Raw genomic sequence first — 16,429 nt, 5'->3', positions numbered from 1 at the left:
TATTTACTTATTTATACAAAAATAAAATACACACACACACACACACACACACACAAGTGTATATACACTTTTGATTTTCAGGGTGGCAAAGCTGTCTCTGTAGTTACTACTCTTAGGAATTCCTGCAAGAGTTGTTGGCATAACAATAACGGGGCAGCAATCAGAAACAAGATCAGTGGAGAAATTCCAAACAGGCAGATTAATAATAATAAGATGATGATGATGATGATTGATAAATGATGATGAGAGCAGCATGTATAATATTTTAAGGCATGATCTCATTTGCCTTACTCTGAAACAGATGCTATTACTATCATCCCCATTCTATAGAAGAGGAAATACATAGTTTCAGAGAGGTGCAGTGACTTGCTGGGAGTCACACAGCCAGCATGAGGGAAGATCTGCAGACGCTCCTGACTCCAAGTACAGCCCTCTCTGCACTCTGCCCTGTGGCTACCTAGACAGGACCACACAGAACAGGAGATCTTCGGTCTCTTCTGATCAGAACCAAATGCTCTCTCTGATCCGAGAAACAATCTCTCTAATTATGCTTACAGGACAGACAGAACTGGCTCCGGGACTCAGAGAGACCGAAATTCAAATCCAGCCTCAGACAATTGCTACGTTACTCTCAGCAAGTCACTGATCACTTCTCAATTTCTATTTCCCCATCCATAAAATAGGGTAAGAATACCACCCACATCACAGGGCAGTTGTGAGGACCAAACAAGATGATGCCATCAAGTGCTTTAAAAACCTTAAAAAATGCAGAAATGTGAGTTGTTGGTCTCATTATCAGACAGTTTATCAGCCTCATTTCTGCCCTTTGGCATGGCTCAGTCCTGTTGCAGAAAGAGCAAAATCAACCACTCCCCTTGTTGGTGTCTAGGACCAAGGAGGGAGCCTTCTCAACATGGAAGGACAACACTTTATACCTCTCCCCTTCCACATCGTGCCTTATCCCAATGCCCAGAGAGCATTTAAAGACAGAATGATGGAATCCAGGGACTAGGGGAAAAAAGAGATACTTACTGTGTGGGTATTGATGATTTCACCAATAGAAATGTAGATAACTGGTTTGGTGACAGTCACTAAATCAGAATACTCATCCACATTAAATTTATCCTGCAGCTCTGGCACATCACAGGCAGTTTGAAAAAAACGTCTAGAAAAAGCACCCACCCACACATAAAATAAATGATTAACAGATAAGGAAAAGGTTGACAGAACATTTTATAATTCTCCCAATCAGAAGCTTACAAATAATACCATTAATCTCCTCAAAGTGTAGAAGGAATCCACATGTAATTGCTAAGTCCACAGTGTGACACTGCTATTATATTCTCTCTATACATACACTCTCCCTAATAACCCTCTCCCCACCATTCTGCATCCTTATTGAAAGTACAGTACAAGGCCATGGTTGAGGCTTCTAAAGGCTCCCCCAAAATGTGTATATTGGCATATACACAAGCCCAGAGCCTTAAGCTTAAAGTTAGGGACTGACCCAATAGTCTCTTGTTCTGCTAAATATGGTTAGTGTCTCTGTTCTGTCCCTTCCCCAGCAATTCTAGGAGATGAAAGGGAAGGTTTGGTGGAAAGGGGGGGAAAGAGGATGAAGAATAGTAGCTTAGTATATTGACTTTTACTTTACTAAAAACTATATTTACTAAAATTCTTACTTTACTAAAAACAAAAAAAAAAAAAATTGAAGCCATTCTCCTCTCCAAACTGATTGCCATCACTCCCTTTTCCCTCAATCTCAGATAATGAAGTGGTCCTTCCTCCTCTCTACATGTCTTTGCTAACACTCTCTTTCCTTTTTTCTAGCAATTGCAAATTCAACTATCCGTCCTCTCACTAATCTTCATCCTTTCCCTATATACTGGTTCCTCCTCTACTGCCTTCCAACATGTCCAAGTCTCCACATCTTCAAAAAACATTCACTAGATCCCACCATCCTCTCAAAATATCACCGTATAATCTCTGTTCTCTTATCAGCCAAATTCCTCAAAAAAGGTCTATAATCACTGCCTCTAATTCTTCTCCTCTCAATAACTCTTCAGCTCTGTGCGATCTGGCTTCAGAGTTTATCACTCAAAACTGCTGTCTTCAAAGTTACCAACAATTTCTTTAATTGCCAAATATGATTACTTTTTCTCAGTTCTTATCTTTTGCAACCCAAGAAGCTGCATTTGACATTGCTAATCATTCTGGATACTTGATCTTCTACAAGTTTTTTTGATACTACTCCCTCCTGGTTTTTCCCCAACCTAATTACCCTTTTCTAATCCTACCTTTTGCTAATTCATCATCTGGATAATATGCTCTCACTGTAGGTGTTGTGCAAGGCTTCAGCCTGGGCCACCTACTCTTCTCTTTCTACACTATCTCTTTTGGAGACCTCATCAGTTCTCATGAGTTTAATTATCATCTCTATCATATAGTATGACGATTCCCAGATGTATGTGTCCAGCTCATTTCTCCTATTAGCTTCAATCCTGCATCACCAACTGCCTATTGGACATTTCAAAATGGATATACCAGACATCTCCAATTAAACACATCCAAAATTAAATTCATTTTCTTTCCCCCAAAGGCCCCCATCCCTCTCCCAAATTTCCTGAGTTCAGTCAAAGACAGAACTGAACTTATCTGAAAAATAATTTATATGATACCAACGCAGATACAGTAAAAACACCTGGTTATTAATGTTATCTCTGCATAATTGTTTCACCCCCTCAGAAACATCTTCTGTACCTGAACTTCTGGTAGGAATGAGAGAGATATTCATTAATTATGCTTAGGTGAGAATTATCTCCCAAGAACATCTTATTGGAGGCTGCATGTTGGAGCATCTTCGCAATAGAGCCCAGGTTTCTTCTTTGGTCTGTGGTGAGCTGGCCTCCTGCTGACAGGTCAATGATGTCAAAAGCGTCAGGAGCGACGATGGCTGGATTCATATACCGGTAGTAGAGCAGGTTACCAATAATCTGGGGAAAATTCAGGAGAGAGGTCCATGGGAGACAAAGGCCACTTAATTGGACAATTGAAAACAAGAAAATGTTTCAAAGTCAACTATTGGGGAAACTGCCGAAAAAGTCCAGTTTCTCTCTCACGCAGCCTTCAGTGTTGGGATTAACCAAACTGATCAAATATCTTGTTACTCTAGCATTTGCAGAAAAAGGAAGAGAGCAGAAATGAAAAAAGCTACCTACTGAAGGAACAGATAGGGAACATAAAATGTGGCAGGTTTAAAACCTAGTCTCTTAGAGCATCTTTCCCAACACAAAAGTTGAAAAGAGGAAGGCTATTCTCACTCATGTGTATCTTTTACGTTCAGATTTGTAGGTGTTCACTGAAATATGTTAGTTCGTTCAATACGGAAGCTTGTCTAGTAAGTAGAAAGAATGGTGAACTTGAACTCCCAGTCCTCAGCACAGTACCTGGCCCACAGGAAGAACTTAACAAATGCTGGTGGACTTGACTTGAGGTCAAATGTCATCACTGTGACCCTGGGCATCAGAACTGGAGTCTCAGTTTTCTCATAATGCTTACCCCTCCTACTTCATACAGTTGTTATAAGGATCAAAATGTAATAAAATATGTAAAGCATTCTTTATCAAAATCACAAAGGAACATACAAACCTAAAGGATCACTATCATAAATGGTTAGTATGACTCCTTCTGAACAATCCAATTAGTAAGCCATGTTGTTAAAGTCTGCATCCTGTTCAACCCTGCTCCTGACACCATAGACTTCTCATGTATGCTTACGAAATGGTGCATTAACTCAACACACATTCCCGTCCCTGAAGGATTCAAGTAAACTCTCAGCTTTTCCCCTAAAGTTCCAGTCAGAAAAAAAAAATTAATTCACCTGAAGAGAAAGTCTAGAATCGATGCCTCATTGAAGGAAAGCACAGAACTAGGAGAGAGGAGAAAACAGCATTCAGGTTTTAAAAAAATAAAGTAAGAGCATAGCAGTATAAGGCAAAAAGAAGAGCCACTGTCCCAGCAGAAACAAACATGTATGTTTGCAGCTCTTCCACCAGCAACCAGCAGAGGGAGGGATCCAACAGAGAAAAGACAGGGCTCAAAGAAATTGATTGCAAGACAAGAAGTTTCCTTTACAGGTAAAGTTTTTGCCTATATCCATACTGTCTAAAATGGCTGTCCTAAGAGAATTATCAATATTGAGAAGTGATGGTATTTAGATGTTTCATCGCATCAAGATGAAGACACTTGATATTGGTTTTACAATCCAATCTAGTTTTGTGCATTTCTCCACAAAGATAGACGTCCATTTTTTTTTCCCAAGTTCTTACCTTTAGGAGCTCATCCTCACCAGCATCAGGGAACTTCTCGTGCAGTGAATCCTTCAGAACCTTGGCAATGAAGCGCATTCCATAACTATAGGACAGAGGATATTCAGTGAATTGACAAAGAGAAAACAGGCAATGAGAGATAATACTCAAGAGCGAGGGAGTTCACCGCACTCACGGGATTTTGTCCACAGAGCCGACTATAGCAGAGAGGAATTTGTCAGTCACTGCCCTCATGTTCCTAATGGACGAGTCAAGCCGAGTCTTCACCTCTTCATGAGACAGTGCCTGCTCAGGGGTCACGTCATATGGCAGTTTGCTGTTGAAAATGAAACCACAGAGAACTAGGTCAGGCCAACATTCAGAAGCTGCCTGGACAGAAGCCAGCCCTCTCTGTGAGCCACATGGCACACTCTAATTTCAAACACTAGTAAACAAAAATGCCACATTTCTAACTTTAATTCACTCTCAAACAGGAAGATGTGTGAGTCTTCTGAGAGTTATCAGCAAGTGCAGGGTATTAGACTATCTGCTATGTGCTAGGCCAAGAGGCACTGGCCATCTTCATTTGCAGCTGGTGGTAGTTGCTTCTGACTGTCCACAGAAAGTAAGTAATCAGGTAATCTATATATGAGCAGCAAAATCCTACGGCTTCTATTAAATGACAATCACGACTTCTCAAATAGCTGTAAAATATGAATGTGCTAACACTGAAATTTTAACCTTCTTAGTGTCAAATAATATTTTAAATTTCTAAAATAAAAGTACCCCTTTTATCAAATATAAATACAATGTCAAGCGTTCTTGCAGTAGCAATAGCAAGACTATTACAGGATTTCCTAGCACCCAGCACAGTAGACATTTCATAAATATTTGCTCAATTGAACAAAGAGAAGTTCTTAAAATACTCAATGACACTTTGGCTCCAGGAGATGCAACAAATTTATCGAACTGACTACACTTGGATGATCATAACTAAAGATACATACAAAATGTCTCCTCAGCAGGACAATCCCAGAATGAAAGAAGCTCAGAGTAGGCAGCAACACTAGGTCATCTGAAGCAACTCATTACCTAAGTCTACTCTATCAAAATAGAAAGGGGAAAAGCATCCTCTGCCTGAACACTTCCTGTGATGAGGAACTCACTACCTAATGATGCAACCAATTCCATTTGGGGCCGCTTTAACAACAACCAATGTGGTGGCCATGTAGAAAAATTACTAGATTTGGAATCAAAAAGCCTGGGCGTGAGCTGATGTTTCCTACTTATGTGCCCATAAAGTCAAATACGATCTGATGCTAACGGGGAAAGTTTTCCTTATGCTGAAGTGAAATCTATAAAATCAGGGGCCTACGTGATTCCTAAGGTCCATTTGGGCCGTAAATCAACAAAAAACTTATCAGATCCTTCCCAAGTCTTCTCTTCTCTAGGCTAACACCAGTTCCCTCAATTGTTCATTACAGAATGTATTTCCCAAGTCCCCTTACTTTCCTGGTCACCTACCCTGTGAGGCCATGGAGCAAAAAGAAGCCAAAGACTTGGGTCCAAAGTCTCTCATACTCCTATGACCCCTGGCAAGCCACCTCTTATTGTTATAAAATGGGAGGGCTGTTCTAAGGAAAAGGCAAAAGTGCTCTTTGTAATAGGAAAAAAAATTGGAAACAACTTAAGCGTCAAGCAATGAGGGAATAGATGAACAAACTTTGGTATCTGAATGGAACAGCATATGTTGGGACCATAAGAAAAAAACAAATATGGGGAATTCCGAGAAATATGGGAAGGCCTAAATTTACTACCAAGTAAAATAAGCAGAAAAAGAAGAACAATACATATAACTAGAATAATGTAAATGAAAAGAGCACTAAAAGGGAACTAAACTACAGGGAAATGTAATGAGCAATCCTGGCCCCAGGAAAGAGATGATAAAGTACTTCCCTATCATTCCAAAGGGAGGGAAAGTGGGGTTACAGGTGATGAATGTTACATACGGTCACTATCTGTTGGTTGATTTCACTTAACTGATTTTCTTTGCTACAAAGAAGGGATCCTAGGGGAGCCTATTTGGAAATGAAAGGGATGCAAAAATAGAAGGCATCAATAAAATCTGTGCAAAAACGCTTAAAAGTGCTACCTAAATGTGACACTAACAGTACCTTACACACAGTAAATGCCCAATAAACCTCTCTTGAAATGAAGCCATTAACACTGCCAGTGAATCATGTAACATAGTCAAGTGAATTATAATTACCACCAGTATCCTTTTTAAATGTGGAAGCCCAAACAGAACCCTTTGGACATGTTATCCCTAAGGCAGAGTTCCACAGACTTTAACCTCACTCCTTAACGTGATACTGCTCTTAAGGCAGACTCAGAGGGCAGGAGCTTTCTGGCTACAATCTCACACTACTGACTCACGCTGACTCTACAGACCGTTGAAGTCCTCAGGTCTTTTTCATGTGAAATGCCTTCTTTGATAATATCCATGAGTTCTGAAGAGTCAGGACCACCAGATGAATAACCATTTCAGTTTCTCTTGCTCAATGGCTGACTGCTTACAAGAAAACATCTCATCCCTTCTTTCTTTCACTTGGATGAAGGACACAAAAGGCCAATATCATGACCTCCTCAGCGCAAGAATGCAAAACAATCTGAGCTACATGTTACTCAAAGAACTAAAGTTTCAGAAAAGCTAAATAAAGGACAGCAAAAGATAGCAGAGATCTAAAAGAAAAGTCAGCTTAAGTGACCAGACCTTGCTTCTCCTGTTTGAGACTCCATCTGATTGACCCAAGACTTGTAAATATCCACAGGGTCAGTTTTGATGTTGAGGGATTTGTCATCCATAATCTCCTTCACAACAGGAGCCAGGATTTGCCGCAAGGCATTCTGGCCCCGAGCACCCCGGTTGAAACTCACAACCATTTTAATAACAGTAGGATTTCCAGTCACAATCTCTTGAATCTGATCTACCTTTGATCTAGAAGAGAGAAGATATGAAGTGAAACAATGTGAAGATATATTCCATCTACACACACATACCCCATTCCTAGAGGAGTACTTTGTGGCAACAGTAATGTTTATAAAGAAAAAAGACTATGTGTAATGGCAAAAAACCATAAATAAAATTTTCATTGATTGGGGAATGAAAAAATTTATGACATGTGAATACAATGGGACATTATTACAATGTAAGAAATGAGGGGGAAAAAAAAGAAAGAAATGAGACTCCATTTCCTGTCTCCTTACCTTCAGACAGGCTGTCCTTTACGCCTGTCCTCCCTCACTTCTGCCCCTTCACTTCCCTCAAAGCTGAGCTCAATGGCTACTTTCTGTAGGAAGCATTTCTGGATCCTCCTCACTCTCTCTGCCTTCCACACCCTGATCACCGTGTATTCATGTATTTACTTTGTACATGACAATCAGTGTGATGACAGAGTTCCCTTACTTGGGACGAGTTCCCTAAACCACTGAAGTCACAAATTCAGTCTCTGTCCTGACTGTATACATATTTATGTACAGGGTCTCCCAAAAGTCTTCCTTCTGTTCTAAGCCTTGGGCCTTAACAGTTTCATACTGCACAAAGACTTGTAGGATGCCTCCCCCTCCATACTCTAGAAGCTCCTTGAGATGAAGGACAGCTTCATTCTTGTCCCTGCATCCCCAGTACCTAGCACAGCATCTACAGATAGTAAAGAGGTCAGCCTTAACAGGGTACTTTGGCGAGTACCTGACAATCTAACATTTGCATCCCTGCTCCCCAAATGCAGGCTGACTCAGGAAGCATCCTTCTCAGCCCCAGGGAATGCTACACCCATGTTGGTAAGATCCAACTGAGACACCTCCTCCATGCCTAATGTGCAGAGGCTCTTCTGCACTCACAGAAAAGACCCATCAATCCATGAGACAGGTGACATCCCCCTTGGAGCACTGAGGGAGGACCTCGGGGCCTGGCATGACACACCCTGGCTGCCCACCCCAGAAGGTACACTCATACTTGATCTCCTCCTGAAGAGCTGTCTTAAAGAGACGCAGCAGCAGGTACTCCTCTCGCTGGTTGGAAGCATAGTTGTATAATGTGAAGATCACAGAATCCATGAACTTCGTGGACTTGTTCTGGGGCATCTGAAAAATCAGCTTGGCGAGATAGGTAGGGTTGGTCTGCGATTAAAGCAAGCAAGGGATAAAAAGGAGTCAGGTAGACAACAAAGTATTACGGAATTTTAGAAACTAAAGCAAAACCACAGGCAGTCTGGCATAGCAGAGAGGGCCCAGGCTCTGCAGTCAGAGGGCCTGGATTCAAATCTTGGATATGACACTTTTATTTGAGTGTCACAGGGCAAGTCAATTTACCTTTCTATGTCTCCATTTACTCATTCTGAAAATGAGGAGGATCAATTCGGTGACCTCTAAGGTCCCTTCCCAGCTCTCTATGAACAATCTTATCAGCCACCTCTCTCTCAGTGTATCTAAAAAATCAACAGTAATCCCAGAGAGAAAGCTCTATGGCTGAGCTCTGGACCAGGTTCAGTTTTGCACCATCTCTGCACTGCAAAGCTCTGCACAGATCAAGGTGTCCAACCATCAGAGGCCACAAAGAGGCCTCTTCCTGCCATAAACTGACCCTGGGTTCTTATAGGCTCTACCTGCAGAACTAAGGCTCAAGTTTAGCACACATCCTCCACAACACACTGACTCTGTTTCACAAACACTCATCACAAGCAGTGGCCACTTGCGGATGATTTCAGATGCTCAAATGGTCTGGGAGTTTCTCCTGAGATGAAACCTACGTTTGTCTCTTTACCTTTTCTCCCCACCCATTATTTAGAGTTTGGCCCTGTGGGCCAAGAAGAACAAATCCTTCTTCTACCTGAGCGTCTTTCAAACAGGTGATGACAGCTCTCATGGCCTTTCCCACCTCTCCCCTCATCCCCAGGCAAGTTCCCTTTCCCAGACCAAATAACTCTAGCTCCTTCAATGACTATGCCTATGGCAAGGACTCAAGGCCCTTCACCATGCTGGCTGCCCTCCTCTAGATATTCTTCAGCTTATCTTCCTAAACTGCTGGGTGGAGCACTGAACCCAGGACTCCAGATACTGTCTGACCAGGGCAGAGTGGAGCCCACCTTCTTGACTGCCATCACAAACGGTTCACTCGGGGTGAGTTCTCCTTTGAGAACAAACTGTCATCTAGCCTTACCTCCCACCTTAGACTTAGGAAGTTCCTTCTTTCAATCTAAATTTAAGACTGTAGATTTATCCTTATTAAAAATTTTTTTATTTCAGTCTGATGCTCGAGCCTGTCAAAAATCTTTTTGAATACTAATTCTATTATCCATTATGTTAGCTGTCTCTTCCAGCTTTGTGTCATCAGTAAATTTTATGAGCATATCATCTATGCTTTTATCCAGGTCATTATTGATAAAAATGTGACCCAGTACAGGGCTAAGCACAGACATCAGAGCCCTTCCACTAGAGATCTCCCAACCCATTGAAGACTACTCTCTGAGTCCGGTCATTCAACCAGCTCTAAACTCACCTAAATATACTATCATTGTGTTCACATCTCTCCATCTTGTCCACAAAAGTTTCATGAGAAATTTTGCCAAATGTTCTCCTGAAATCTAAGTAAACTATATTAATAGCATTCCCCAGTTCATTAACTCTATCCAAAAAAGAAAAAAGGCTAGTCTAGAATGGCCTGTTCCTGATTAATCCATGTTAGCTTTGTGTGAACATCAATTCCTTTTTAGATGTCCACCAAATGTCCCTTTAGTAATACACTGCAGAGGTCTGGTAGGAATCCAAGTTAACTCACAGGCCTATAACTGAAAAAATCCATTGTCTTCCACTTTAAAAAAAAACCGGGACCTTTGCTCCTCTTTAGCCTCATGGTACTGCTTCCACTGTTGAAGATAGTAATCCTACCTTATAGCTTTCACATGTACTTCATCAGGGTCAGGTTGACCTGGAATCATCAAAGTCAGCCACCTAATACCTGCTACCTACTCTTACTATCAATCCCCTACGTGAATGAAAAACTAACACCACTTACCTGCAACAGATAAAACAGGTGCTGATAAGCTTCCAACTTCTCTCTCTTCTCTTTGCTCAGAGCCTTAAGTCCACCCCTCTGCTTGTTCAACATCATCATGTCAGACAACTGCTCTTTATTCTTCTTGGTAAGTTTCTTGCTATGGGAAACCACATCCTAGAAAACAACCGATACATAAGTCAGATGCTTTCCAAAATGAGCACTGCCCATTGCACAAATGTATTCTCAACCAAATCCCTTCAATGTAATGAATCACCTTCTAACTTAAGAGACTCAGGCCCCAGAATCTGAACTCCGTTCTAATCCCTTCTCCTAAGAGTACTTCAGAGCAATTCTCACAGGATAATGCCCAAAGCATTTAAAAACTGCCTAGAAATAATAGTTAACTGAGGGGAGAACAAACCCTGAGGAAGTAAAAGAGAGAAGTGATTGAACAGGACTGTCTCCCATTAAAGCCTAATATCCCTATAAGCACACATACTATGCCCATACCTGTAAGGTGATTTTATTTTTCACTAGTAGTCCAATCTTGATATCCATGAGATTCAGGTCATTTTCCAACTGTTGATTGGATCGGATAAGGGTCACAACCTCTTCCCTCATCTTCATGAGATCAAGTTCCTCTTGAAAATCCTGGTCATTCTGATCCAAAAGATGGACGAACTTTCGGACAACCACCATAGGGGGATCTTCAGCATTGACTGCCAGAAAGAAGTGCATCAACACAAAAAGAAAACATAACAAAAAATGCTAAGACTCAGAAAACATCAACATGATCATAAACAAACAAAGCTCTCTATAGAAATGTCTCTATTTATACCCAAGATATGGAGGCATTTGTTTTGAGATTTACCAAGAGAGAGAGAAAAATGTGGTCTCCTGAACATTTCCAGCCACACAATAACAAGGGCCAATAAAAACAGACATTGTGCCAAGAATTAGAAAAACAGGCTATAAAACTCTGTCATTTCTTGAGTGGGGAATTTTTTTTTTTTTTGCATCTGTTATGTCTGATAAGACTCTTATATCCAAGATATATCGTGTGTGTGTGTGTGTGTGTGTGTGTGTACATTCACATATATCTAAGACTAAAAGCTTTCCAAATGGGTTAAGTGGTCAAAGATATGAACAAACTTTTCAAATGAAGAATTACAAACCATTAATAACTAATACGGTAGATTGGTCCAAATCACTAAAAATGAGAGAAATGAGAATCAAACTAACTCTAAGATTTCACCTCACACTGAGAAAATTGGAAAAGATGACAAAAGATAGAAATAGTCACAAGTGGAAGGTCTGTATAAAGACAAGTACACAGTAAGTGGAGTTTTGCATTAGCCCAGCCATTCTGGGAAGCAATTTGGAATTATGATTTTTTTAAAAGGTGTCCATATTTTTTGACCGATAGACATCAGTGGGAGGTATGTACATGCCAAAGAAGTGAAAGATAAAAAGTTTCACATATTGCGGTACATCAAAATAGTCTTAGCAACACATTTTGTGGTAGCAAAAAACTGGAACAAAGGGTACACAGAATGGAAAATAGTAAATAAACTGTGATGTGCAAATATAATAGAATACTATCACACCAGGAGTGAAATAAGTAGAACTAGGAAAACACAAATAACCCAAGTCTAGAATGAAAACAGACTCAAAACAAACCAAGCACTACGTAATACAATGCCCCAAAGAGAAGATGAGAAAATGTACTTCTGTCCCCTCTTTGCAGAGGACAGGGACCAAGGGCATGAAATATTATTATATTTACTCTGAAACATAGCTGGTGTTTTGGTTGGTTTTTCTGAAATGCTTTTTTTTCTTTTCTCTTTTTAAATATTTGTTACAAGGGATGGCACTCTGGGTAAAGGAGAAGGAGGTACATATTCAGTAATGAGGGATATACAATCAATGAAAACATAATCAATGAAAACAAGATCATGAATCAATGAAAGAAAAGAGAACTGTAGTTCCAAAGAGTCTTGCTTTTTTAATAGCACCATAATCTCCAACCAAAATAAAGATACTGAAGAATAACACAAACAAAAAAGAATAACACAAACAAAAAACACAAACCTAATGCTACACAACAGGTTCCCCATCACCACCACAATTCACAGTTAACTTACTGAGTGTTTTGTAGTCATCCCGAGCTTTGTTTGCTCGAATAAAGGCCTGGATTTTTATTATGTCTTTTATCTAAAGAATTAAGAAGAAAAAAATTCCTGTTCTCATTAAGCCAACAAAAAAAGAGCACAATTACTACACTGGGAGGTCACAAGTAAGTTCTTACATGGTCTCTGAAATACTGTAACCTGTCTTTATAACGCTTTCTAGCCTGATGCATTCTTGCCAGGGACTGAATCTGTGAAAAAGCAATAAAGAAAATCAGATAATTTCTTTACACCCTGACCCTTGCCATCCGTAGGAGTATCATTCATTCTAAGCACAGCTCAGGCCAACGTACCTTTATAACTTCATCTTTATGAGAGCGTAGGTATCCTAAACGATCTTGATATGCCTTCTTTTGCTTGTACCCCCGCCACTGAGACTGAAACAAATATGAAAGTGTGATTGGTTTCTCTAATCACTGGAATAGAATCGAATTCCTCTCCTGATTCTGTATTTGAATGTAGGCGCTGATGCACAATTTCCATTTTCTATGCCTATAGCCTTACATTTAGATTTAGAATTTTCAAAGCCCTTTCATATGCATTATCTCATTTAATTTGGAATTTACAAAAACCAGATAGAAGGAGTTATTATTTATTTCTTTTTTTTTTTTTACAGATGAAGGAACTGTAGATCACAGAGGGTGTCTTGCTTGGGCAAGATCACACAACTAATTAATAATGGAGCCAAGACTACATGATTCCATATCCGGTGCTCTCCCTAATATGCTCCACTACTTACTAGTTCCATTTGAGTCATTAAAGGTTCAAAACAAAACAATTGATACCGTCTGATCTAGTCTCCTTCCACACAAAGCAAGGAATAATAATAGAAATATCTCAATGTATGTGGGGATTCATAATTTTACAAAACATTTTTCTAGACATTATTTCATTTGACCTTTACAATCCTGTTGAGGAAGGTAGTATAAACATTACTATGTCCATTTTATGTAAGAGAAAACAGGTTTTCAGAAAGGTTAAGTATTGTGACGAAGGTCACTTAGGTAGTAAGCTGTAGATGTGAGACTAGAAGCCAGGTCCTCTTAGTCTACGTCCAGTACTCTTTAAGGCAGTAAAAATTCCAGGTCTCATCTTGCTTGATTACCGACCTTCACACCTAGTGGTCAGCAGGTCTTCTGATGCTACTGATGCTACTATCAAGCACGTAATAATGAATTAGAACTATAGTTAAGAGAAATGATCACGTTTGTTATCAAAAAGATCAGGCTAATGAGCTCCACAAAGAGTATAGTAACAAAAGAATCATCTGAGAAAATCAATTCTAAAAAGCTGAACTTTCTACCTATGGGCATTACAAGCCAATTTCTCTAAATGCATATAGACCTAAAGTACCTGGATGCAAATGATGGCAGGGACTTGTTTCTTGAGGAAATTCATCCGGGACCTGAAATCCTGACGAACTAGGTACCCACGACAAGCAGCCTGAAGCTTGGTGATTAGGCTCTCATTGGCCAGCCACAATTGTTCCCGGTTGTAGGCTGCTGTCACCCCAGAGATGGAACTCTTCAACAAAAAAGTTGAATACCATCAGAAGACAATGAGTTATGACATTAAAAATAATAGAACACAAAGATACAAATGATACAAAAGCATCATCCATAGAAATTCAGTTTCACAATGTATAATATAAATCCATTCTAGTTCTTCCTTGAAGGACCACAGCAATGTTTTCCAATGTCCATTTTCCATGGCCAACTCTAGGCTAACTTGAGAATTTCCTTCCTTCATTTAAAAGGTTTCATTATCAGAATCCTATTAATTTTTGTCCTCAAATTTAATGTTTATCTTCCCTAATTTCATACTATGATTCACCTATTCTTTCCTATGATTCTAAGAGCCAGAATTTACAGCATTTATATAACACTTAACAGTCATTAATTAGTCTTGTGCAGTTCTTAAGCCACAAAGATACACATTTCAAGTTATAGCTAGGAAACAAATATAACAACTCACATTGCTCATAACTTGATCCTTTAACTATTTTAACTCTCTTGGGCAAGGATTGTACCTAAACATGTTTAATCACTTAAGAAGGTTCTCAAGTGCACTTTTACCATTAAAGCTTTGTGGAGGATAAATCCATTCAAAACTTTCACTTCATTTTCTATTACTGGTTATTCTAATACTACCTAACAACTGACTTCATACCAAGATACAACCTTCCCTGTTGCTGACCTCCAAAAGGATAAAATAGGACTCAACATTATTAAGATGGAATTCAATTTACTATGAGGAAGTTCTCAACCACAGAGATCTTGCAGGATCTCCTTTGCAAAAAAAAAGATTCTACTCAGCTGGGATGTGGATAGGTTCTGATGAGAGGAACTGGAAAACCTCTTGAGGTCTTCCCTGGGCCTCCTTTTCAAAGATTCTTTTAAAAATAAACATAATCTTGACCTATATCATTTTACTAGGTACATCCTTCTGCAGCTGACAGCATTCACAGAAATTCAGAAGGGACTTCAGAGAATCATCTAGTCCAATGTGCATCTTGAGAGAATTCCTTCTACATATAGAATCTCACTTGAAGACTGCCCATGAAAAAAAATCTATCTTCCAAGAAATCCATTCCACTTTTGGAAAGCTCTAATTACAGGTGACTTTTTTTGAAACTGCATGTTAAACTTTATCTTATTAACTTAATTTTATGAGATTTGGCCTATCATTCTGATCTGCTGAGAAGTTTTTGGATCATGCATCTAACAACAAGCTCAAATAGAACCAGATCCCTTCAGGCCACATGTTGACTTGGAAAACCACAAATTATTATTATTTATGTTTTATTTTATTTTTATTTATTTTGTTGAACATTTGTTAATTACATTTTAATCTGGTTCAGACCACACAGGAATTTTGTGGGAGCAAGTCTGACATCTCTAGTCTACAAATCTGATACACATATCTTCTCCCCGGTTCAAGGAACGATCTCTGGTGGATTCACAGGGTTGGAAGGAACATCAGAGTTACTCAGTCCAACACATAATCCACTCCAAAAGGATCCCCTCTCTATCATATCAGACTGTTGGTCATCCTATCTTTGCTGGAAGACTTCCAGTATGGGGAAGCCTACTATCTTCCCAAGCAGCCCATCCACTTGTGGACAGTTCTGCTGGACAGTTTTCCAAAGCCTAAATCTGCTTCCCTATCACTTTTACCATTGACTCCTAGTTCTTCTCCCTGGGGCTGAGCAAAATGACTTTAATCCCTCTGTCACTATGACAACCCAGCTATCATTTTTCTCTTACGTCTTCTCTTCTCAAGGCTAAACATTTCAATTTCTTCAACTGATCCTCATTTTAATGCTTTCTAGTTCAGTTCAGCTTAGCTTGCATATTCTTTTTTTTTCTTTTTCTTTTTAGCTTACATATTCTTAAAGAAGCACTTTAGTGGGTATACTTTGAATAGAAAGGAATAACTTATAAATAGATTATCAAATGGTTTGTGTAAACAAATATTTACAAAGTGCTCTTAAAAGTCTTTTAAAAGCAAAAATTAATTTGCTTCTATTAAGTGAGTTACTTTATTTTCTCAGGCTGTTACTAGGAATTTATTTAATCCTAGAATCACATTAAGTGAATACCTAAAAAGACTTCGTAGTACCAAACTCCCCTGCTTCACTAACAAGGAGACTGAGGCCTAGGTAAGTTTCCTGAAATCAACCGGAACAGAAATAAGACTAGAACCACTGCATCAGGACGTCATCCTCCTGCCCAGATGTCACTAGAAACCCACATTTCAGGACAAGAGAATGTTCTTTCTTTGATCACCCAAGGGTCAGTCATTTTGCCATATCCCATTTAAACTGGACCATGAGAAACAAGTTACACAATTATATTTCTTTAAAAACTACATAATTC

At 39.4% G+C, this 16,429-nt stretch overlaps 1 protein-coding gene across 1 annotated transcript in view; it reads right to left on the bottom strand.

Annotated features, from left to right (window-relative positions):
* IQGAP1 (IQ motif containing GTPase activating protein 1) overlaps positions 1-16,429 on the bottom strand; it is a 112,608-nt gene that overhangs the window by 19,284 nt on the left and 76,895 nt on the right. Inside the window, exons 19-30 of the mRNA XM_027846360.1 lie at positions 13,905-14,075; positions 12,845-12,928; positions 12,671-12,742; positions 12,507-12,576; positions 10,873-11,081; positions 10,381-10,536; positions 8,323-8,486; positions 7,081-7,305; positions 4,504-4,644; positions 4,329-4,413; positions 2,761-2,993; positions 1,033-1,165 (exon numbers count right to left, since the gene is read on the bottom strand). Of these exons, the coding sequence (XP_027702161.1) occupies positions 1,033-1,165; positions 2,761-2,993; positions 4,329-4,413; positions 4,504-4,644; positions 7,081-7,305; positions 8,323-8,486; positions 10,381-10,536; positions 10,873-11,081; positions 12,507-12,576; positions 12,671-12,742; positions 12,845-12,928; positions 13,905-14,075 (1,743 nt within the window). The remainder of the gene's footprint in view (positions 1-1,032; positions 1,166-2,760; positions 2,994-4,328; positions 4,414-4,503; positions 4,645-7,080; positions 7,306-8,322; positions 8,487-10,380; positions 10,537-10,872; positions 11,082-12,506; positions 12,577-12,670; positions 12,743-12,844; positions 12,929-13,904; positions 14,076-16,429) is intronic.

This window comes from Vombatus ursinus, unplaced genomic scaffold (genome assembly GCF_900497805.2).
Source record: "Vombatus ursinus unplaced genomic scaffold, bare-nosed wombat genome assembly UNPS02015129.1, whole genome shotgun sequence".
Lineage (NCBI taxonomy): Eukaryota > Metazoa > Chordata > Mammalia > Diprotodontia > Vombatidae > Vombatus > Vombatus ursinus.
The sequence above is the reverse complement of the archived record's forward strand: the minus strand, read 5'-3'. Positions and strand labels throughout refer to the sequence as shown.